Source organism: Schistocerca gregaria, chromosome 1 (assembly GCF_023897955.1).
Source record: "Schistocerca gregaria isolate iqSchGreg1 chromosome 1, iqSchGreg1.2, whole genome shotgun sequence".
In the NCBI taxonomy this organism is placed as follows: Eukaryota; Metazoa; Arthropoda; class Insecta; order Orthoptera; family Acrididae; genus Schistocerca; species Schistocerca gregaria.
The window spans coordinates 536864607-536890392 of record NC_064920.1 but is presented as its reverse complement, the minus strand read 5'-3'; the positions used below and the strand labels follow the sequence as shown (position 1 = coordinate 536890392).

The window sequence follows — 25786 nt, the reverse complement described above, 5'->3', positions numbered from 1 at the left end:
TTTGGCAAGTTTTCAGGGTTAAAATTCAGTTTACTGTCTTATGTGGTTGAAACAGCAGTGTCAACAGTATGTGTATGTATCAAATCCAGCCTGTGTAGGTTCGTTGAGAAGACGCCCTCACCATTGTGAAGTGGCTGCTAGCTTAATGTAAGGACTATTGATACTGAAGGGCATGTTGTCACTGGCAGCCCATGCACAGTAACCCAGCAGACACATATGATAGTCAGTGGCAAGGTATGATGTGTGAGGCAAAAAATCAACAACTGCACTGATGACATTTCTTGCTTCTTTTCATAATTGACAGTAAGAAATTCTTCATGCGGAATAATGACAATGAGTAAAAATTTTATATTACTGAAGTCTTTGGTGGAATACTGTATAGTTGTGGTGCTGAGGGTTGGCAGACAGATGAATAATATTGAAAACATTCTTGAGCTTTCATGGAACATTCTCCTTCAGAGCTAGCTAAACAAACAAACTCACTCCTGGCTACATTGTCCTTGTTGGTTAAATTCTCCTGGGACTACAACCCAGTAGGGATGAATGATTGTGTCTGATGGCATGGCTGAGTGAGAAAAGAGGTAAGGGGGAGGAATGAGGGATGAAGGGAAGGGTGGCTAATGTCTGGGAGGGAGAGGCACTAAGAACACAATAAAGAAATTTGGTACTGAGGAACTCACTCTGGGCACACAGGAGGAGTTATGTGGCATATAACGAATTGAAGGAATGGGTAGGGAGAGGGAAAGAGGGGGGGGGGGGGCAGAACAGAGGAAGAGGGACATTAGCAAAAGGAAAGTGTGAGTGTTGGTTGATGAAGTGAAGTAAGAGGCTGAGACAAGTGGGTGAAGATAAGAATGAAACATGGGCTACTAGAGACTGAAGCTACGAAGAACACCAGGAAGGACCTGTTGTAAGGACAATCCCCATGTATATGCAATTCGGAGAACCTGGAAGCAGGCACAGCTGTGAAGTAGCCACTGAAGTAAAGTATGTTTTGCTCAGCAGCATGTTTTGCCACTGGGTGGTCATGCCCATATTAATGACAATGCAAAAGTTACAGCACAGGAGGTATCTCACATAACTACTTTCACAGGTGGCCTAGATCCTAATAAGGCAGGACATTATGACATTCCTGGAACAGAATGAGCTGGTTGGGTTTTAGTACAGGTATTGAATCCGAGTTTTCTACAGAGATATCACCAATGTGGCAGGAGGTTAGGAGGAGGTGTGACTTAAGGGTGGACCAGAATAATTCACAAATTGGGTGGATGGTGGAACAGCCCTTTGGGAGAGGGTGGGTAGGATTGTAGGTAGTATCTTCTTTTTCGTTTTCGAGCATGGTAATAGATGTTGAAGTCATGCTCAGGGCTCCTTTATCTTCTTGTTCACTCCACCCAACACAATCTCTCTCTCTCTCTCTCTCCTCTCTCTCTCTCTCTCTCTCTCTCTCTCTCTCTCTCTCTCTGTCTCTGTGTGTGTGTGTGTGTGTGTGTGTGTGTGTGTGTGTGTGTGTGTGTGTGTGTGTGGTATTAGTTGGCTCTAAAGTCCATTCTCTGAAAGCTCAACAACAATTTCAGTCTCACTATGAGCCTATCAATCACTCAGTGTGTCAACAATATGGTGAGTGGTGACCTTTAGTCCCCCAATATTTAGAGATTTATTTTATTTTAAATTTCACTTGCCTGTAATTTAGGATATAAATAATAAAAATAAACCAAAATTAAACTTCAACTGAGCATTTAAATTGTTAAACTATAATAACTGCATTTATATACATCAGGATTTTTATAATAACAATAAGGAAATGATAGACTGCTACTTGCCATACGAAGAAGACGAGATAACTAGCAGACAGGCTCAATGAAAAGGAGTGCTAAAATATTAAAGCTTTCAGATAAAATGCAGTAACACACACACACACACACACACACACACACACACACACACACACACACACACACACACACACACACACACACACACACACACACATTCACACAAGTACAAATGGTCACTGTCTCAGGGCACTACAGCCAGACACTAGTGCCACAAGACAGTGGCCATGTGTGTGAGTTGCGCTGTAGTGAATAATATATATATATATATATATATATATATATATATATATGTGTGTGTGTGTGTGTGTGTGTGTGTTTTACTGTGGAAGAATGACTTTGTCTAAAAGCTTTAATATTTCAGCAACCTTTTTCATAGTGCCTGTCTATGACTCAATGCCTGCTCCATATGGTGAGTAGAAATATATCCTTTCCACGTGGTTGTTTTTCTATCCTAGAGTTTCCATTGCTGGATTTTTATATTTTGACACAATATAAGGAAAAAATCATCACCTGAAATGAACAAATATATCCAGAGCTGAGTATAGGTTCTTCTGGTTCAAGTCCACGTAACACATACATACGTGTCTTCTCCATTATAGCCAATAATTCCGGATTGTCACTGGCCCACTGCACAGCCCACACATCTTTTCTCTCAAATTTACTAAGCTCCTTGTAACCTGGGCTGCCTGAATTATTCACTGAATCTCTCGGGCTACCAAAAATTGGATATGATTCCAAGTCCAAAAATGTGAGAACACCAGTTACATCAATTACTGCTAGTCTCCTGCACAACAGAAAGATGTATTAAAATTATAAGATAAAAAGGTAGGTGTGTAAAAGAAATAAGTTTTAATACACTCCTGGAAATGGAAAAAAGAACACATTAACACCGGTGTGTCAGACCCACCATACTTGATCCGGACACTGCGAGAGGGCTGTACAAGCAATGATCACACGCACGGCACAGCGGACACACCACGAACCGCGGTGTTGGCCGTCGAATGGTGCTAGCTGCGCAGCATTTGTGCACTGCCGCCGTCAGTGTCAGCCAGTTTGCCGTGGCATACGGAGCTCCATCACAGTCTTTAACACTGGTAGCATGCCGCGACAGCGTGGACGTGAACCGTATGTGCAGTTGACGGACTTTGAGCGACGGCGTTTAGTGGGCATGCGGGAGGCCGGGTGGACGTACCGCTGAATTGCTCAACACGTGGGGCGTGAGGTCTCCACAGTACATCGATGTTGTCGCCAGTGGTTGGCGGAAGGTGCACGTGCCCGTCGACCTGGGACCGGACCACAGCGACGCACGGATGCACGTGAAGACCGTAGGATCCTACGCAGTGCCGTAGGGGACCGCACCGCCACTTCCCAGCAAATTAGGGACACTGTTGCTCCTGGGGTATCGGCGAGGACCATTCGCAACCGTCTCCATGAAGCTGGGCTACGGTCCCACACACCGTTAGGCCGTCTTCCGCTCACGCCCCAACTTCGTGCAGCCCGCCTCCAGTGGTGTCGCGACAGGCGTGAATGGAGGGACGAATGGAGACGTGTCGTCTTCAGCGATGAGAGTCGCTTCTGCCTTGGTGCCAATGATGGTCGTATGCGTGTTTGGCGCCGTGCAGGTGAGCGCCACAATCAGGACTGCATACGACCGAGGCACACAGGGCCACACCCGGCATCATGGTGTGGGGAGTGATCTCCTACACTGGCCGTACACCTCTGGTGATCGTCGAGGGGACACTGAATAGTGCACGGTACATCCAAACCGTCATCGAACCTATCATTCTACCATTCCTAGACCGGCAAGGGAACTTGCTGTTCCAACAGGACAATGCACGTCCGCATGTATCCCGTGCCACCCAACGTGCTCTAGAAGGTGTAAGTCAACTACCCTGGCCAGCAAGATCTCCGGATCTGTCCCCCATTGAGCATGTTTGGGACTGGATGAAGCATCGTCTCACGCGGTCTGCACGTCCAGCACGAACGCTGGTCCAACTGAGGTGCCAGGTGGAAATGGCATGGCAAGCCGTTCCACAGGACTACATCCAGCATCTCTACGATCGTCTCCATGGGAGAATAGCAGCCTGCATTGCTGCGAAAGGTGGATATACACTGTACTAGTGCCGACATTTTGCATGCTCTGTTGCCTGTGTCTATGTGCCTGTGGTTCTGTCAGTGTGATCATGTGATGTATCTGACCCCAGGAATGTGTCAATAAAGTTTCCCCTTCCTGGGACAATGAATTCACGGTGTTCTTATTTCAATTTCCAGGAGTGTAGTTGCAGCATCTTCAAAAGAAAATATAAGTACAAGGAAATATACTTTTGTACAAATCGCTGAAATAAGAACTAAAAGTAGAAGCATGCTGCTTTGTTAACTATAGTAAGTGCTACCATTTTAATTAAAGATTATGCCATGAAATAAGCAGAGATTGTTACAAGCGTAGTCTTACAATGTTTCCTCCATAACAAATTTTAACAGCAACAGTCTGTTAACAAGTCTCTTTAAGATGCACACTGTTGCTCATTAATTTACTTTTTCAGTAAAAAAGAATAAAATATATATAAACAAATGGAAATTGCATACAATAACATTTAGTAAAAGTTGGAGCACAAGAATAAATATCCTAAACACAAATTAATCTGAAGGATATATAATGAAGGTATGTAGCCTTAATGTCAACTTTATATATAAATAAGACATATTGGCTTCTGCCTCATGTTCAGTGATTTGCCAATGTAGAGAATATATTAATATCAATTTGTTGAGTTTACAGTCAGATGAGTTTCTCAAAATGACACACCATTTTGATCAATGTCATTCTTATCACCTTCTAATAAGGGACTCACAAGAAGATGATGGGAGTGACACTTATCAAAATGTCACACCATTTTGAAAAATTCACACAGCTGGACACATAAGAACATTACAATGGTGCAACTCAATGAGGAAGGCAGTGATATCACACAGAGAACTGATATTTGGTCTAAAATAGAAACTGGGTTAATCAAATGTGTATCTTTACACAATACCTTGACTTGCACCCCATTCCTGAATATTCTCCTTCATTATGAGATAAGAGATCTGAAGAGCATGATCAGCAAGGCACCAAATGAGAGACAGACCTGCTTTCCATTAGGAACTTGTTCTATCGAGAGTAACTGGCAAACTTGACCAGTATGTATTGAGCATTTACATTAGAAAAGACATATTCTTTCTACTAAAAAAAATTAACAAATGAAATAATGACCAAATTCTATAAAATGAAGAAGGGTGGAGGTGTCCTTGTTACAATGAGGGATGGCTTACAAAATAAGTTAAGATATAGCTACAAACTATTCATTAAATATAAACATAAAAGCATCTTACGTTGAATTGCAGTTGATAGACAATTTGTATGGTCTGGTACTCAGCGAATACCGGTTGGTAAGTGCTACTTGTGGTAGTGAATAGCGCTGCAACATGCCTGACTCTCTACCAATCACAAGCATTTTGTCAGTGGCACACATACAACAAATTGGATCACCTGTTTCTTGCATGTTTGTGGTAGGCTGGAACAAAAATATTAAAGGATTAAAAATATGTTATACTAAATCTGATGACAGCAACTTTTAGTAAAGTTTCTTCTTTCTTCAGAAGCACAGGAAGTAAAGGTAAATGAGATAAGAGGTGTGCAAAACTTTAAGAGAAAAATAACTTTTGACACTGATCTTAAAATGTTATGTGTTTGGGAGACATTAGAGTTAAGTTAGAAAAATAAAATGAAGAAAATTAAATAAAATATGGTTTATAATGATTAAAAATGTGAGAAAAGTAATACTTTAACACAGATGTAGAAAACTGTACTCTGTGTTAATCTAAGTAATCTAGGATGGTTTCAGAAGCCTCCCGATAGGTCTGAAAACTTGCATTTACAATTGCGTCAAAAAGTGAAAATATGAGACTTACATGTCTTATAAAATTCAGGTAATTTCTTATTGGAAAAAGCTGCCAGCTACTAACAATTATATTTATTTAAAACAGAGTAATTAATGGTTCTGAACCTGAAAGGTTGCTCTTCAGATGCCAGTATGTGTTTTATATACTGTCTTTAAATTTAGTTGTTGACAGCATGTTGTTAGTTTATGTTGGCTGCATCCTGCCACGATGGTCAAATCTTTCTGGTGCATTGCAGAAAACTTAAATATTTACAGATGCTTTAAGAACACTCCACTTAAAGTTATGTGATATATTATTCAAATAGATCAAGACAGAATGAGAGATTAAAAGAGGTGCACAAGGCACAAGATTAACTAGATTTTGAACTATTATTGCGAGTTTTTCTTTCACAGAGAAAACAAGCACCTTTAAGAAAGAAAGAGTCTCTTATACTATATTAAGTGATCAATAAATATATGGTGAAGATAACATTATTCAGCCATTCTTGTTCTTTCTCAGAATTCAGAAGATGAATACAACAGTGAGTCGGTAAGTAAGTCACAACATAAGGAAGTGACAGCAGTACTTTTCAACATATTCCATCTGTAAATTTAAACACTTATCCCCTCACTTGACAAGATCGTGAAAGACTGCAGCAAAGAATTCATGTGGTAGCTGTTGTACCCAATGAGTAACCTCTCAGTTCATGGCCTCAGTGTCTTCTAAGTGCTGCACCACCAAATGATTTTTGAGAGACCCAAACAAAGCCAATGGGAGCTACATAGCAGTTGTACAGAGAATGTTCCATGTATCCCAAATGGGACATTTGAAATCACTCCAATGTTAGTCTTGCTGTGTGAGGGCACATATTGTCGTCTTATGGAATCATACCCACTGTCAAGAGTCTGGGTTACCAGTGGTGTGTAGCTTGAAATAATTTCCGCAGATTGGTAGAGTAGGATCCAGAATTAAGAGTATCACCATGAGGCTGGAATTTCAGCAATATGACCTACTGCATGTCTCAAGTAACCTTACCTGCCAATGGAATTGCCTTGAACCCTTTTTTTTAGATGGGGAGAAGGGACGTTTCCATTCCATGGATGATCACTTTTACCCAGGTTTCCAGTAGTGAGCCTATGACTAGTCCCCTATAATGATCTGTATTAAGAAGCTATCTCCTTCTTAACTGTAACACATGAGGTGCCATTGCTCCATTTTTTTTCTGAGGTGAACCAGCAGAATGTCTAATGTACACAAACTTTACCAAAATTCAACTGCTAACACATAATATTGTACACAGGTCTTGAAATAAACCTGGATATGCAGCAAGATCCTTGCAAATCATTTATTCCACACACTGCAATTTGGTGTCATTGAAAAATTCCAGAGGGGACTAGGATGCTTCTTGCTTGTGGTAATTCATAGTTTGATGAATACCTGTATCTAACTGAGAACAGTTTTCTGCAAAATACAGTCCTCACCAGACAGAGGACATATATCATGATGTTCTTCCTCCACAAGTCCCATGGCCCAAAAATGTTCCAAATGCGCTGTTCTAGTCACACATTGCTCTGTACAGTACTTGTAACCTCGCTGGCAACTGTTCCCTAATCACCTACTGTGGAATATCATAATATATCGACTATCTTACACCTGACATATGCTGTGACCCTAAGAATTTTGGTTACAAAATGTAATATGGTGTTTACATCTTATTTACTGACTCACCATTGTAAATACTATTTAGTGTTTCAATCTATTGCTCATGGGTTCTACTACACACTTTAGGATTAGTTTCTCCCACATTTGAATATTTTCAATCCTAAACCCAGGGGTAAAATAAATATCAGATGAATATTTTCAGTTACCATAACTGATGCTTTATAAAAATTTAACTGTGATGCAGCTATTTTTTCTGAATGATGTATAAAGTTTAATGAAAGCACTGAATATTATGTAAGAGATTATATATGAAGTGTTCTTATTGAAACTGGAACAGCAACTAACTGAATTATAATTTCCACATGAAACAGCAATAACTGTCATTTAAACAACAGACTAGTAGATATATTATCAAACTTTGAAAGCAGTAGACCTGCTATGAATGTATGGAACAACAGTTTTAAAAACAACAGCTTGAACACCATAGTCATTATTTATTAATATTGTACTTTGTGTTTTGAGGCTTAACATGTCTTTGGCCCATATTTTTACATCTGGATAGGTATTCGTCAGGGTAATGTTATTACATCATTATTGACTGGACATGCTAGTATCCACAGCTTAGTGAACAGATGGCGGAAGAAATTTAGCTGGTAAGGGAGGAGAGACAGTGACATAAAGTTCCTGGTCACCTGACATAACACCACTGTCTGGATTAAATTCCAAATCTCTCCAGTGTCTCATTAAGTGAAACTGATACTGTTGATGGTGATCCGACCATTGTACAGGGATATCAAGCCCAGCCTGACCCTTCATGCTACTCCAGAGAAGTAGGCTACATGTCAGTATTGGGTTTCACTTTCTCCCTTCTCTCATCATCAGACAACACAAACATGACAACACAACACACTTACTTACAGTAACTTGCAGTCAACAAATATACTTAAGACGTAACTCTTAACACACCATACATATATGGGCCATTGCACTGTGTGATTAGGCATGTGAACAATCCTCCAGGGTTTTCCAGTCAACAATGTCATACAACCCTATCTTTCCTTTCTTTTTTTTTTTTCACTGGAATCATCAAGGAACGGGAACCAGTGTGTCCTGCCATAAGATTGCCTATCCCAGATGTAGATAACATGTACTTGATGATGGAATATACTGTTACTGAATGATGTAAAATTTTATAATATAATTATTCATGTTCAAGTTTTGCTTGTACAAGTTGATTATGAAATACTACCTCATAAGACCTATCGAGATCTTGAATAACTTCGGCAACACCAGATGGAGTGTCATCAATATGGTACAATCTCTCCTTGCGCTGTCGGGAACCTAAACAGTTTTTTTCATTGTCAGTCTACAGTATATTTTCAGCCAATTATACATAATGTAAAATGGTGATTCTGTGACTTACTTAGTGCTGCAAATGTTGAACGAGATTTAGGTGTTCGATAATGCCAAAGTAAAAAGTTGCTGTGTGATGCTGCAAACACATGGGATGAGTTCATAGCCGTCCAAAGAGGTTCAATATCTGTGTATTTTGCTGAAACCACAAAGTAATGATTAGTGTGAAGAAGCCAGTCAGACTTCTAGAAATAACTACGTTCAGACCATAAAGGTTTTTTCTCAATTTAAAAACTGAATCCCGTCTACTTTACTGGGTTCCAGGGATGAACCCTAGAAAAAGAAATGCCATATATCATGGACACTAGTGGCTTGGACAGCACAAGGGTAACATAAGGACATGAAGGAACACCAAAAGTTTTGTGAGGTGGTGGGCCATATGTAATGTGCTTGTGCAAATGTACATACCAAATGCAATTGTAACTGTGTTTCTTGAAGTTTGCCTGATGGATTGAATATTTCATCATTTTTTCAGAGTGCATCCAAAATATTATTAGTCTTGAGAATTGCTGAAAGGTTTTCAGTCAAAATATCAGCACAAGAAGTCAAATAACTCAGATGCACTCACGAAAAAGATGGAACAAATGTAGCTGTGAACAACAGTTGAATTGCAACTGCCAGGGTAAGAGGATGTTTTTTGTGCAAGAGAAGGCAGTCTGTCTTGTGGCTGGCCAAAATCAAAATGCCAGCTACAGTACTTCAGGCAGAGTGTGGGCGAGTGTCGCCAACCCCTCACCCCTCAAAACAGTATCCTGCACTGGGACCAGCAATTCTGACAGACAGGAAATATTGATTCACTACAGGGAAAATCTGTGATATCATGGATTACTCAGATGACCACTGAACATGAACTGGGGTCATTTGTGAGAAGTCTGAGGATATCAATTCATGCCCTGGGACAACAACTGCACATGCTGAAAGCCATAGTGCTTGATGTCATACATAAAAACTAACACCTACACAGTTACAAATTGAAACTGGTGCATATCCTTCAGTAGGATGATTGTCCACACCATGTATAGTTTCCTAACTTGATATTGAAAAATGCTGAAAATTATGCCAATCTTTTAGAACTAGACCATTTGTCATAAGGCCATATTTCATGTCTGCCTGAAAACCTGATTTTTTGTGTAACACAAATAGATATGATTTTGAATTTCATACATAATAAAAAAGGGAATTAATGTGTTTTCATGAGACTAACTATGAAATCTTTCACAAGCTTTTTCCAACAGTAATACGTATAAAACAAAGATTCCAAGACTTACCAAGCGGGAAAGTGCTGGTAGATAGGCACAATGAATAAAACACACAAACACACACAAAGAATTTCGAGCTTTCGCAACCGGCAGCTGCTTCGTCAGGAAAGAGGGAAGGAGAGGGAAAGACGAAAGGATGTGGGTTTTAAGGGAGAGGGTAAGGAGTCATTCTAATCCCAGGAGTGGAAAGACTTGCCTTAGGGGGAAAAAAGGACAGGTATACACTTGCACACACACACATATCCATCCGCACATACACAGACACAAGCAGACATTTGTAAAGGCCATTACAAATGTCTGCTTGTGTCTGTGTACGTGCGGATGGATATGTATGTGTGTGCGAGTGTATACCTGTCCTTTTTGTGTGTATGTTTGTGTTTTGTTTGTGTGTCTATCAACATGCCAGCGCTTTCGTTTTGTAAGTCACGTCATTTTTGTTTTTAGATATACTTTTCCCTCTTGGAACGTTTCCCTCACAAATTCATAATTCCAAAGCAACAGTGAGACTGACTGCTCATGAGAGACTGCCAGTGGAGATGGCTGAGGTGTGAGAGAAGAAAGGGCAGAGGCAGCTGGGAGGGGCAGGGAGAGATATGGGTGGCAAAGAGGGAGCAGGTAAGTGATGTGTGACATAAAGAGTGAAAGGTGGCTCTGTCAGGTAGTGAAAAAATGAGGGGGAAAAAATCACAAAACTCAGTAAGTGGAACATGAAAAACAGAAAGAGAGAGAGAGAGAGAGAGAGAGAGAGAGAGAGAGAGAGAGAGAGTAGGTGGGGTGGGTGGGGTGAACAGGAAGTAAAATACTTAGGTTTCAAGGTTTTAATATCATCCCCAACTATCAAAATGGATGCAAAGCCCATATGGTTGGAAGGCACAAGTGTTATATGGCAGCCACCTGATCTGGTGCCTACATGAGTGCTATCCAGAAAACAACCTCCATTTTCATGTTGCAAGAGAAGGAGAAAAGACAGGGGAGGGGTTGGGGAGGGAGGCAATCGTCACACTGTCTCATGCAGTAGGTCGGCGGTCACAGTGCTTAGAGAAGGTATAGCAAGAAAACCACATTCCTTTTATGTTGCCCACAGGAGCCATTCAAAATACATGTTGTGCTTGACGGTTTCATCAAACGAGAAATCCATTCTATAACAAAGAACACAGACAGCTGGATGCCTACATCTAGTAACTTTTAGTATGTTAAATAAATCTTGTTTACTGATTTTATGGAATGTGAAAGGACTGTCAATTCTGAATTCCACGATGGGATATCAAGAAAATTGAGAAAAGCCAATCAAAACAAGTGACATGAACTCCTCTGACTGCTGGTACTGTGTCTTTGATACATAGCAAACACAAGAATTGATGTGTCTGCTCAAAAGGAAAATTTTTGAACAATCTTCCAACAGCTTAGACTTAGCCCTAGATAACTCTTCAAGCACATGAAAAAGTGGCTCAATGCCTAGTCTTCTGCCTCCAACAAAGATCTTCAGGATACTGTCACTGGCTGGCTGCAATCTCAGGTGGCAGAATTTATAAAGAGGAAACTTATCACCTCATTAAGACACAACATAAATACTTAAATCTGAATGGTGATCATGCAGAAAAGTAATATGAAATGCAGTTTAAGATTTTTCCAATAAATTTGCTTTGACAATTCCAGTCTTTTTTTTCATATCCTAACAGAAGTCCTCATATAACTGTGAAATAAAGTTCGTGTCATTGCCAAAACAAAAGCGATAGCGAAAGAACTGGGCAGAAAATGATAGGAGAATGTAGGGTGAGTGCAAGAGAGGGGTAAGAGTGCAGCTGAGGACAGGAATTAGCAGGGATTTCAGTGTCAAGAATTGTGATTTCCTCTGTTGCTCACAGCAAAGTGGGTCACTTCCATCCTGGGGTTCAAGTGATGCGCCACCTTTTCTTTTTAGCCTTCCCCAACCTATCCCTCTCTCCTCCTTGAAGATGGAACTATTAGTTCCAAAAGCTAACAAGTGAATGTACTGTTGTACGTGTCAGTTGGCAGTACTGAAATTTCACCTACAGAAGGCACACACATAATGCCCAGCTGTTCTGTATCATATTTTTAATTTTATGAAAAGGATAACTGCTACTCCCCATATAGCGGAGATGCTCAATCAGAGATAGGCACAACAAAAAGACTGTCACAAAATAAGCGTTTGGCAAAAAAGGCCTTTGCCAAAAATAGACAACAGATGTGCCCATACACACGCGTGCCTACCCACCCACCCACCCACCCACCCACACACACACACACACACACACACACACACACACACACACACACAGTCTCTAGAGGATGAGGCCACACTAAAAGCGGCAGCAGAGCATGATGGGATAAGCAACTGGGTAGGGGTAGGGGTAAGGAGGAGGTTGGGACAGGAAGGGGGAGGGATTGCAGGATAGGTGTGGGGGATGGTGAAGTGCTGCTGAGGAGCCTGCAGGGCCAAGGTGGAGAGAGGGAAGGGCATCTAGGTCTCAGTGCAGTTGGGGGGTTAGACGGAGGGTGGGAGAGAATTATTATTTATTTATTTATTTATTTTTTGGAGAGTGGGGGAGGGTGTGTGTGAAAGGAGAGAATTAAAAAGACTGGATGCGTTGGTGCAATAGAGGGCTGTGTAGTGCTGGAGTGGGAACAGGGAAGGAGCTAGATGAGTGAGGACAATGGCTAACAAAGGTTCAGGCTAGGGGGTTATGAGAACGTAGTATATATCACAGGGAGGGTTCCCACCTGCGCAGTTCACAGAAGTTGGTATGGGAGGAAAGGATTCATATGGCAATATGGCACAGGCTGTGAAGCACTCATTGAAATGAAAAATGTCATGTTGAGCAGCATGCTCAGCAACAGAGTGATCTAGTAGTTTCTTGTCCACAGTTTGTCAGTGGCCATTCATGCGGACCGACCAGCTTGTTGGTTGTCATGCCCACATAGAATGAAGCACATTGGTTGCAGCTTAGCTTCTAGATCACACGATTGGTTTCACAGGTAGGCCTGCCTTTGATGGGATACGTCATGTTTCTGACCGGACTGGAGTAGGTAGTGGTGGGAGGATGTATGAACAGATCTTGCATCTAAGTCTATTACAGGGATATGAGCCACAAGGTAAGAGGCTGGAAACAGGCGTTGTGTAGGGATGGACTAGTATATTGTGTAGGTTTGGTGGATTGTGGAATACCGCTGCGGGAGGGTTGGAAGGATAGTGGGCAGAACATTTCTCATTTCAGGACATGACGAAAGGCAGTCGAAACCCTGGCAGAGAATGTAATTCAGTTGCTCCAGTCCTGGATGGTACAGAGTTATGAGGGGAATGCTCCTCTGTGTTGAGGCAGTGAGACTTTGGGAGATGGTGGGTGACTGGAATGATAAGACACGTGAGATTTGTTTTTGTACAAGGTTGTTATGATAATAAAGATCTGTAAAGGCCTCAGTGAAACCCTTACTATATTTTGAGATGGAACACTTTTCATTGCAGATGTGATGATCATGAGTGGCTAGGCTGTATGGAAGGGACTTCTTGGTATGGAACAAGTGGCAGCCATCGAAGTGGAGGTATTGCTGGCGGTTAGTAGGTTTGACGTGGACAGAGGTACCTCTGTGTCTAAACAGTGAGCCTTTGGGAGGTGGTGGGTGACTGGAAAGAGAAGGAATGGACGATTCGTTTTTGCACAAGGTTGGGAGTATAATATAAAGGCCCCAGAGAGACTCTCAGTGTGTTTCGAGAGGGACTGCTCGTCACTGCATAGACCTAGTAATAGACCTAGATGCAAGACCTGTCATACATCCTCCCACCACCACCTCTTCCACTCAATCACAAACATCACCTATCCCATCACAGGCAGGGCTACCTGTGAAACTAGTCATGTGGTCTACAAATTAAGCTGCAACCACTGTGGTACATTCTATGTGGGCATGACAACCAGCAAGCTGAAACTTCCTGGCAGATTAAAACTGTGTGCCGGATTGAGACCCAAACTTGGGACCTTCACCTTTTGGGGGCAAGTGCTGTACCGACTGAGCTACTGAAGCACTTGCCTGCGAAAGTCAACAGTCTCCGTCTGGCACACAGTTTTAATCTGCCAGGAAGTTTCATATCAGCACACACTCAGTTGCTGAGTGAAAATTTCATTCTGGAACCAACAAGCTGTTTGTCTGCATGAATGGCCACTGACAAACAGTGGTCAAGAAACAACTAGACCACCCTGTTGCTGAGCACATTGCCCAACATGACATTCTTCACTTCAATGACTGCTTTACAGCCTGTACCATATGGATCCTTCCCACCAACACTAGCTTTTCTGAACTGTGCAGGTGGGGACCCTCCCTGCAATATATCCTACGTCCCTGTAACTCTCCTGGCTTCACCGTCCGTTAGTCATTGTCCTCACCCATTTAGCTCCTTCCCTGTTCCCACTCCAGTACTACACAAACCTCTATTCCACCAATGCATTCAGTCTTTTAATTTCCCTCCTGTTCCACTACCCCCCCCCCCCCCCCCCAAATCTCTCCACTCCCCTCTGTCTAACCTCCCAATAGCACATAGGCCTAGCTGCCCTTCCCTCTCTTCACGTCGTCCCTGCACGCTCCCCAGCAGCACTTCACAATCCTCCTCCTCCACTCCCACCCTGCTATCCCTCCCCCTCCCTGCTCCAACCTTCTCCTTACCTGTACCCAGTTGCCTCTGCCATCATGCACCGCTGCTGCTGCTGCTGCTGCTGCTGCTCATAGTGATCTATTTTTGACAAATGCCTTGTTGGCCAAAAGCTTATTTTGTGACAGTCTTTTTGTTGTACCTATCTTCAACTCAGCATCTCTGCCATAAGTGAGTAGCAACTATCATTTTCATAATGTTGATACATTCCATCCTCGATTTTCCACTGATTGATATTTTTTAATTTTATCATCTCTCTGTTACAATTGAGAAATTACATTGAAACAATTTTAATTGTTTATGTGACCTGCCTAGTTTTTATTCAGTTTGTTCAGCAACTGAATCACTTACTGTCAACAGGTGTACTTATAGCATTGCATAAAATAAGCCCGTATTGTCCTCCATTGTCTATGTCATCAGCTCTTGTAGCAAGCACACAATGTTCACCTGAGGAAGCCACTCCGAGGAGCAGCCGCACATTTTTGTTATAGCACTGTGAACACAGACACCATGTAAATAATTAAAACTGCCATAAAGGTTGAAATAAACAGAAAAAACCTATACATTGGTTTTATAAACTACTATGACATAATTATAATTAAAAAAGATAGCTTCGTACATGATCCCGTGTAAATATCTTTCAAATAACTGTTCAAAAGCTATCAGCTTCAGAACTTTTGTGTAGGTTGCACTTCTATCTTCCCCCTTTTTGTATGCTGCAGTAATCTATCATAATTTTGGTTGCAGATATTAGATAAATACTCTTATGACAGTCAATATGTATTTCATTTCCCACAATATAATTCATCTTTGTAGGAAACTTAAAAGCAATACATACACTTTTTATCAGAAATATAATACCATTTACTGCATAAATAAATGTCTGACTTTAAAAGAATTAGAGTATTTAATTCTGTATGCTTCTGAGACATATATAAAAAATGTGACAGTTTACCTCATTGTTCTTTGTATCCCAAAATGTTACAATGGTTCCAGGTCGATCAGGTCGATTGTAGCAATAAACAACTGTATTCTGGAAGTATGTCCACTTATAGTCAGGTCGTATGTTAGCAAAATATATGAAGGAGTCAACAGCTAAGGCAACTCTGAGAGAGCCACCTTCCCATACACAACTATTCACCTCATGGCCAGGAATTTTAAGCGTACGAAGAAGCTAGAAATGGGGAAAAGATAGTTTAATTGAATGGCAGTCAATAATTAGCATAGAAAAGTATATATAAATACTACAGTTAAATGTTTTTGCATAAAGTGTACTACAGAATTTTAAAAAGGACTAGCACTGTTTTCTAAAAATAAGATAATTATAAAATTCATGGAAATGTGCACTAATGTCACTGAAAACCATATGAACCAAATAATTTCTAGCTTGAAATGCAGGTTGTGGTGCATGCTGACACATTCTTGTGCAATGTATGGCACACAGATGTGTGTTACAGATGTGTGTTTACTGTGCGCCTTCGCACATAGAGATGAGAACCAACAAACAAGTAGAATACCTGAGTGGTGCAGAAGACAAATATCCCATTAGGGTTGTCCACAACCAGTTATAGTAAAAGTTCAACAGCATAATTCCCAGAATGAGACATCTGGAATCCACCCAGTTTCCAAGTTCCACAAATCTGCAGCTGCAAACTTACTGCCCAACAGAACCTCTAATTCTATCACCATCTTCAACTCAGCATAAGCTAGCCTATCTCTTCATCTGTTTTCGTTCCTCCACTGGGGTTTCTCAAAATTTTTATTTTGTAGTTACTGTTTCCTTTCTACTCTACACATTTCATTCTATTTTTCTTCCCATATGGCATCTTCTTCTCCCCTTCTACATCCAGTCTTATTTCTCAGTTTGGTTATTCTCTGATCTAAATCCAAGTGGCTGCAAGTCAGTCCAGAAGGTGGAAGTTTGTAACTCTGCCCAGTAGATGAAAATAGATGTCATGTCCTTCCTGATAAAGGTTCTGCCAGTGAGCTCGAAGTGATGGGTTTGGGTCCCGACGTGCCTCAGGTAAATGCATTTCTTCCATGCACTATACCCTCCTTAAATTGGCAGTATCTGTGAACGGCACTCCAGTCACCATCCAGATAGACTTTGGATCTTTTTTCAGTCTGCAAACATACAAGTGGTAAGGGTCACCGCAACTATGACCACTTCATAAAACACTGAACATCTACAGGGTGAAAAGTATTTAAACCAACAAACTCTGGGAGGTTGTAGGGGGCATCAAAACAAATATTTTTCCCTAATCTCATTTTTTCCTATGAGGAATATGTAAACTGGTAGAGGAAGATTCATCTGGCGGCAAATCAATTAAACCAACAAACACTTTTCCATTTTTTTATGACCAAGGCACAACACATTAACACAACCCAATTTCAATTACAATAGATTTTCAAAAATGCCTCCATTGACATGTAAACAAAGGCTACACCGTCGGATCATGTTCTGTCTGACACTTGCAAAAACCCCAGGAGTATCCTGAATTGTTCCTGCTGCTGCTACTATCCGGGCTACCAGATCCTCTCCTGATGCAGCAGTAGTTGCGTAAACAAGGTTGCGCATCTCTCCCCACACAAAAAAGTCCAGAGGGGACATATCTGAGAATTGAGCAGGCCATGGTACTGGACCACCTCTGCCAATCCACGTTTCTGGGAACCGTCGGTCCAGGAATTGACGCACATGACGACTGAAATGTGCCGGCACCCCATCATGTTGGAACAATATGTGTTGTCTTGTAGGGAGTGGGACGTCTTCCAGCAATTCTGGCAATGTTCTGGCGAGAAAATTGTAACAGTGGCTGCCATTTAATGGCCTAGGTAGCAGGTACTGCCCAATTGAATAGTCCCCAATAACACTGACCCACACATTAACGAAGAACCGCACTTGATGAGCACTAGTAACTGCGGCACTTGGGTTATCCTCACTCCAAACACGCTAATTGTGCATGTTGAAGTCTCAATCATACCCGAACATTGCTTCATCAGTAAACAACACAAGGGATGGAAACGTAGGATGCATTTCACACAGTTCCAGGTAATACTGTGAAAACTGTGCTCTGGGTGGATAATCAACTGGTTCCAGGTTGTGGACATGCTGTAAGTGAAATGGACGTAACAATTGCTCTCGAAGGACTATTATTACATTCGTCTGATTCGTCCCCATGTTACGTACAATTGTACAAGTGCTGATTGAAGGATCCCACTCCACATGCTGCAAGACAGCTTCCTCAATTGCAGTGTTCTTACCATGCAACAGCGTCCCTGTAAAGGTAATCTGCTAAATGACCCGGTCTCAAGCAGAGGTTGGTACACAACAGAAAAGGTCGTATGATGCGGGATATGGTGATTAGGATATTGTTGTTGATAAACCCACTGTGCAGCTCGTCCATTGTGGTGTGCTACGTAGTATGCACCAACCATATCAGTGTACTAACTCCAGGAGTATCGATCCATTAGTAAACAGAGACAATGCACTACTACACTGGTGGACAGCAGTTCTCTACAACTGAAGAGCGTAATACGCCCTCTACCAACTGAATATCGTAATACAGCCTCTAACAACTGAAGAGCATAATATGGCCTCCACTGGTTTAAATAATCCTCATAGGAAAAAATGACATTAGGGAAAAGTATCTGTTTTGATGTCCCCTACAACCTCCCATAGTTTGTCGGTTTAAATACTTTTTATCCTGTATAGTAAAGATGAAATTACAGTCTGTGGCCAATAATTCTTTCCAACCACCTGGCATAAGAATCCTATTCTCATGGTACAGTTGCTGGTGGTCCAGTCACAGGTATGATGTTTTGGCTCTTGAACTCTTCTCCAAGTTAGGTTTGGAGGCATACGATTTGACCATCCAGGTATGTGCCCCCTACAACACATGCACTTTTCGGGTCCTGTACGGAAGTACATCACCATCTTTGATGGGCAGACAACTTATGTCCAAGACTATGAAGCCCATATTATGTTCCAAAATTTTGTTCCCTTTTGCCTTGAGGGACAAATTATATTTGAAACTACAAAAGTTTCAGGATGAAATTGCCCTCACACCAATCACCAACTGTTTGTTGGCCACATCCATTGTGCAGGTCAGAAAACTGGGCAGCTCCTTTGCATTGGCAGTGATCTTAAACCCATGATAAATGCCCAAACAGTTGCAGATCAATACCTGATATCCAGGGTGGAGGATGTCATGGCAAAGCTGGCTGGGGCAAGATTTCTGCAAAGATAGATGTTTGGGCAGCTTATCTTCAGTTACCCTTTGATGACTGGCAAAACACATCCCAATGATTAATACACCCTTTGGCTTAGTTTAGAACATCATTTGTCCTTCAGGATTTCTAGTGCCCTGGGCACCTTCCAACACTAATTGGAGCAATTGACAAACAGCATCCCAGGAATGGCTAATTATCTGGATGAATTATTACGATGCAGACAGTCCAAACAGATCTGTTGTACAGTTTGGAGAAGCTCTTTCAGGTCCTTGAAAGGACTAAGTTAAAGTTTACCAAGGGAAATTTTTTTCCCTACCAGTGGAATACTTAGGCACAATTTTTAGTGCTGCAGATATCTGACGTATGCTGAAGCGTGCTGAGGCCATCCAAAATCTTCTTTATACAACTAATGTGGTGACTGTAGGAGAATACCATATGACTTGGACAAAGTTTCTTTTTGGTGTAATGACTGACACTTTGCTCTAACTGTGGATGAATATAAGTTAATGCAGATGAGTAGGAAAAACAATCCTGTAATGTTCAAATACAGTACTAGAGGTGTGCTGCTTGGAACAGTCAAGTCAATTAAATATCTAGGCACAATATTTCAAAATGACATAAAACGGAGCAAGCACAGAAGGTCATTTATGGGGAAGGCGAATCGTCAACTTCAATTTGGTGGGAGAATTCTAGTAATATGTAGCTGATTTATTAAGGAGATGACAAAGAGAAAAATTGTGATTGATTCAATAATTAAGAAGGGTTATGGGGCTAAACGGTGACGTTATCAGTCCCACGATTCCAAAGTTATTTGCAGAAGACAGAGAGGGTTCACTAAAAGTGGACGGATCCAGCCAGAGGAGTCAAATTATAAAACAAGGAAGTTAAAATACACCAGCATAAGGCATAAAAGGGTAACCCAAAACTAAAAACTGGGAAAACAAAGGATAAAAGAGAGGTATTTGCAAGGGGGAGTGATTGTGGGTCTCAGACCAAGAAAACATGAAGAGGGGGCTCCAATCAGAACCACCCTGCCCTTGCTCCAAGAGTAAAGCAAAACCTTATATCTGAAAATAAAAACCACTTCCACGGAGGAAATTAGGACCAGTTCAACTGTCCATGAATCATCTGCTAGTATTAAAATTAAGGAATCTAGAAAACTATACATAGTAAGAGGAGCCAAAAGAAGGAAACATTCCACCAATATATGGGATACCATCAGTCTGGCTCCACAAATACATTGTGGGTGTGGTTTGGTGCACAAGGCAAAGCACTGAGTGAGTCTGGTATGACCAATGTGTAGACAGCATAAGGCAGTGGACTCCTTCTGAGATGAGAAGAAGGGAGAGCGCCAAATTGCAGAAGTATCCTTGATTGTGCGTAGTTTATTACTGAGAGCAGTAGCACATCAGATTTCATTCCACTTTTGGGCAAAGAGAGATTTGACATAGATTTGCATATCCACAGCTGAAACCATGAAAGGGAATTGGAGGAGGGGGGGGGGGGGGGTAAGTATCTGTTGCTCTAGGCAGTTCATTCCCTGGGTTGCCCACGTGACTTGGCACCCAGAGGGCAGCCAAGGGCGGAGAGAAGATCATGGATAGCAGAGACCAAAGGGTGACAAGAGTAGCATCAGTCGATAGCTTGCAGGCTACTCATGAGTTGGTATGTATTAAAACACTGTGGAGGGAGGCCTGAGTAACAAAAAGGAGGCCCCTGTCAATGGCTAGCAGCTCTGCAATGGACACACTATATGACCCTGGCAATAAATGGTGTTATAAGCCAGCAGGAGATGTGAAAGCATAGCCTGCCTTATCTATCATCTTATAACCATCAGTTTAGAAGATGGTGACGCCCTGGAACTCTACAAGTATGGAACATACAAGATGCTGTAAGATCATAGGGGTGACAGAGACCTCAGGACCCTAAGAAAAATTGTGCAGTCTATTCTTGGATATTTCATGAGTATTTGGGATTCCACCAGGTGAAAATCAAGGAAGACATCAAAGAAATTCATAGGAATTCTGGTAGACTATTACTGATAGGATTGATCAACAAGTGAGTATTACAGAAATGCTTCACGAACTCAAATGAAAATTCCTGAAGAAAAGATGACATTTCTTTTGCAAAACACAATTAAGAAAGTTTTGAGAATTGCCTTTTGCAGTGTTATTCTACCACCACCAACAGACATCTCACAAAAAGAACTTGAAGACAAGATAAGAGAAATCAGGGATCATTCAGATGGATATAGAAAATCAGGTTTCATTTGCTGCACTTGTGATTGGAACAGGAAAGGGAATGACTACCAATTTACAAAATAACCTTCAACATGTACAATATAGTGGCTTGCAGAATATGTATGTAGATGTAGATCAGTGGTTCTCAAAGTAGTCGGTACTGCTCTCCGGGTAGTAAGCGGGATCCAATGGGTGGTCTCAGTATTTTGAGCTACTGTGAGAGACATAGCTCTGTCTGACCAAGTCCTATGGAGATGACCCAAAAATCTGCATTGCTTCAAGTTTGTGCCACTGGTTGGTGCTGAAATCCACTGTGTATTGTCAAAAGAATGAATAGCATCCACTGTTGACTTGATACACTATTTGGATCTTAAAAGAAAATTATGTTGCTTATGCAGACTCAGTTGAATTGGTAGTATATTTAGCCTAAATTTTATACTGAAGTCAAATTGCAGAAAAATAATGTTTCATTAACTTTTCTATCAATCTCATTTAACATGCAGCTTCTTGTAGCCTGCTGAGTGTGCAGGATATATTTTTAAAGTTATTAAGAAGTGGGAGTCAAATGTAAATGCTGACAAATGTTAATAATCATAAGTCATAATTGTAGGACTATAGAGATAGATATTTGATGGAGTTTATTTCTTAATGACACTTATTTCAAAATATTTCAGAAAAGAAATGGCAGGTCCAAAGAAAAAATGTAGACAATGTAATGTCTAGTACCTGAAATATGGGTGTATACCAATGCCTGCAAACCAGCAGCTATGAATGTGCCTAATAGGTGAAAGAGTCTTCTCTAATCAGGCCATGAGGACTTGCAGAATAGCTGAACATCTGTGAAAGGCAGATCCTAGCAAGGTGAACAAGGATTTAAGCTTTTTAGTCCCTGCAAAATAAATTTGAGAAGCAAACAAGTTTCGCAATGGCCCACAACAAAGTACTGGCACTCTCTTGCACTATACAACATTTCATTGTTGCTAGCTAAATATGGACAAAAACATACAACAGGTGAGGGACTGATCCTACCAGCTGTTAGTTAGGTTCTGCGAACTGTTTTACATAACTCACCACACGGCATAAGTGAGACTATTCCGCTGAGTAACAGTTCTATGCAAAAGCAAATAGATGAAGTGGGTGACAATGTGGAAGACACAATATGCTCTGTCCTTAGAATGATAGATTTTGCATAACAACTTGATGAGTCAATTGTACCAGAGAGTGAATCTTTACTGTTAGTTTTACATATGCTTCATAAAGATGAAAGATTGGTTCAGAGGTATTATTTGCACGGCTACTAAACACACCTACTAAGAGAGAATCAATAAATGGTGTTGTTGAACAACCCTTCAGAAAGAAGTAAATCCCACATAGGAATATACTTTCTTGTGTATCCGACAATGCATCATCATTGGTAGGTCTCTACAATGAGTTTATTGCCTACTTGATGAAAGATGTCAGAGGTATGTTTACAATTTACTGTGTCATTCATCAACTAGAAAAAATCTAAGGGGCTGTTTACACAACTTGCTTCCAACTGTCATCACTGCGATGGTAAAATTAAATCCCTAGCTGTCAATAATGGACCTTTTCAGATGTTCCATGGATGAGGAAAATTTTGAATGTAAGCTTTTCATACGCAAGTTTAATGGCTGTCAAAAGGCAGCTGTGTTAAAAGGTTTCATGACCTCTTTGATATTGCTGTGGAGCTTTTCTGAAAGATTGTGTTTTTTGCACAGTGAAGAACTAAAAATGATCGGACATGATGTTGCTTACCTGTCAGATCTGTTTCCAAAACTTGATGAAATTAATGTCCGTTTGCAAGGTAACTTTATCAAAGCCAAATCTGTGAGTTCAACATTTGTTTCAGAGCTGGTTTGTTCAAGAGGAACCTAGGCTGTGGAGAGTTATACTGATTTCCAAGCTTCTAAGGCTTAGGCGAAAAGACTAGAATTCATGCAAATGATCTGCATGTTTACTGTATTATATGAAAGTTCTGGATCACAGAACAATTTAATTATCTGATTTTGATGGAAATTCCAGTCTGGGTGATAAATCCATTTTCAGATATTAGAAAAGTGGGAGTTTTGGAGGAAAGAAATAATGGAGTTAGAAACTGATATTAACTTAAAACTAAAATTTCAGAAGTCTTATCAGGATTTTTGGTTGAAGAAACCCATCCCTTGTAAGTATCCTACAGTATGGAGAAAGATTAAGAACCTCCTTCATTCATTCCCTCATCATATCAGATAGAACATGGTTTTAGTGTGGTGGTGTGACTATTTTCAATGCAAAGAAATAGCGTTCAGATAACTCAATGGGCAGATCTGAGGCTCTTATTAACCGATATCTCTTCATCAAGTCCATCCATCCCATTATGCTTTTTATGAAAGTCAGTTCAGAACATTTCAATGCAAAGTTATTGTTCAGTTATAAAGCTAATCTCATTACTTAATTTAAAATAAATGTCAACATTTGTTTTAAAGTAACATGAGCCATTTTTTTGTATTTAGATTTTAAAAATTAGTAATTGATAATTTAGGGTGGCACTGATGATCTAGGATGATTAAGTGGGGCACGATGATGAGTGCATTTAGCTAAGTGAGCAGCAGTCTGAAAAAGTTTGAGAACCATTGATGTAGATGATAACGGCTAAGCCTACCATACATATGGGGTTATCCCAGACAGTCTTGGTATTTTAGGACTCTGTAGGATAATGTTTTGGGTTGCAAAAATGTCCAAGGTTTAAGGATTTTATGTTTGGTGAGAATTTTTAAAAAAATTTTGACCTATATGTTCAACATTGCATTTTTAAACCACAGTTTTTCACTTAGTCATTTGGACACAAAAGAGGAACAATGTTTCTATGTTGTTTTTGTATACGACATACCTCATCTATAAGTTTTTGATCATTTTATCTCTAGTCATTTTTTGTCTCATCATTTAGAAATGTACAAAAGCAAATAAGTGCTTAATGTCAATTTGCAACAGGAATACAAATATTTTTAACTGTGTAAGGAGAGTAACAATGAACATGTTTGTTGTGCGCTATGCACTAGAGAATTCTTCTCTTGCACACACATGAAAGTGTGTTATTAATGGCCATCTGAAAACAGTTAAACATAGAAATGCTATTAATCCTGCTGTTTCAACAAACATAATAGTTTTTTTAAAGCCAAAGATGGAAATAACAGTGCTGCTAAAGAGTCTAGTTTTTCATACTGCACTGCTTGACACAAACTCAGTTCCAAAACATCAGACTTCACATCTAAACTGGTTAAAAAGCTATGCCCTCAAATTTTCATCTGTTACAACCAATACTGAGATGACTATTGTGTTGGCAATTTCATGATGTAACTAAAACAAACAAACCATTTCTGAAAAAAAGTTGTCTGTTGAAACATACAACTGAATAAATAAAGTTTACTGTCAGTAAACTATTATGACCTCAAAGTAATTTCAAAAGTATGATCTAGGGTGCACCCAAAAAAATATGGTAAGCCTAATAAATATAGAACCATCAATAGGATGGAAAACTGTCAGCCTTACCTATGTGTTCTTTCTTTATTCTTGATGTTTGATTATTCATTGTAATTTATAGTGGCACAATATGTAACAGTCAAACACATGCTTGTGTTTACTAAGTCCATTACTCCTATATGTGGCTGTACATTCGCATTTTTTTAAAATGTGAGACAGGGCAAAGGGTTAGAGATGGGTAAAGGGTGATTGATGGAGGTGAACTAGGTGGACTAACATGCATTTGATAGTGGTGACGGATGTTTACAATCTTGAACTCTGCTCTCTGTGTCCTATTTGTGAATCTAAATTTCTCTATAAGATGAATGGTGATATATTCCTTCCTGATTCACAGTTAATCTGCTCAAGATTTCCCATTGTTATGAATACTGTTGAAGTTACAAAAGCTTCAGAAAGTTATAAATGTTTTTAAAATAAAAATAAACAGACATTAGAACAGAAAACACAGACATTGCTTTCAGTAATACAATAACAAGGAACTGTAAAAATAATTCATGCTCACCTCTCCAAATGGAGTAAAAAACTGAATTACATTGCAGTCTTTTGGTTCATTCTGCAGTTGCATGATTCCTGTAACTGCAATAATGCTGCCATTGTGATTCCAGCGACAACACACAGCTGCCATACCAGTGTCAATAAGCACAGGCACTATAGAAATTAAAAAAGAAAATACAGAGGAGATATTTGATTCTGCTCTCATTGACTGTATTATCAATTCAATAAATAAATATTCACATAATCTGTTGTATCGCTTTATGCTGTTCATTTTATTCAGAAACGTCATAACAAATGATGAGAAATGATCAAGTTAAATGTTTCAATGTTACACATATTTGGATGACATCTACAATTGTCTTACAAATTTTATCAATAATACAATTTTTTGCTTCAGTCATGACTGCTTCAGCACTAATGGTGTTGTTTATAATGCTTTGACCAACTCTTCACTGACTTCCCAGAATACGTTAAAAACAACAACAGTTGATAATGACAATTTCACATGAAAAACAAAGGGAAACAAAATAA

General features: G+C 40.2%; 1 protein-coding gene across 3 annotated transcripts in view; it reads right to left on the bottom strand.

Moving 5' to 3' along the window:
• LOC126355420 (WD repeat-containing protein 35) overlaps positions 1-25786 on the bottom strand; it is a 189599-nt gene that overhangs the window by 73013 nt on the left and 90800 nt on the right. For all 3 annotated transcript variants that reach the window (XM_050005727.1, XM_050005736.1, XM_050005742.1), the window contains 7 exons: positions 25263-25408; positions 15706-15924; positions 15102-15243; positions 8842-8970; positions 8668-8759; positions 5208-5389; positions 2349-2622 (listed from right to left, as the gene is read on the bottom strand). In XM_050005727.1, coding sequence (XP_049861684.1) covers positions 2349-2622; positions 5208-5389; positions 8668-8759; positions 8842-8970; positions 15102-15243; positions 15706-15924; positions 25263-25408 — 1184 coding nt within the window. The remainder of the gene's footprint in view (positions 1-2348; positions 2623-5207; positions 5390-8667; positions 8760-8841; positions 8971-15101; positions 15244-15705; positions 15925-25262; positions 25409-25786) is intronic.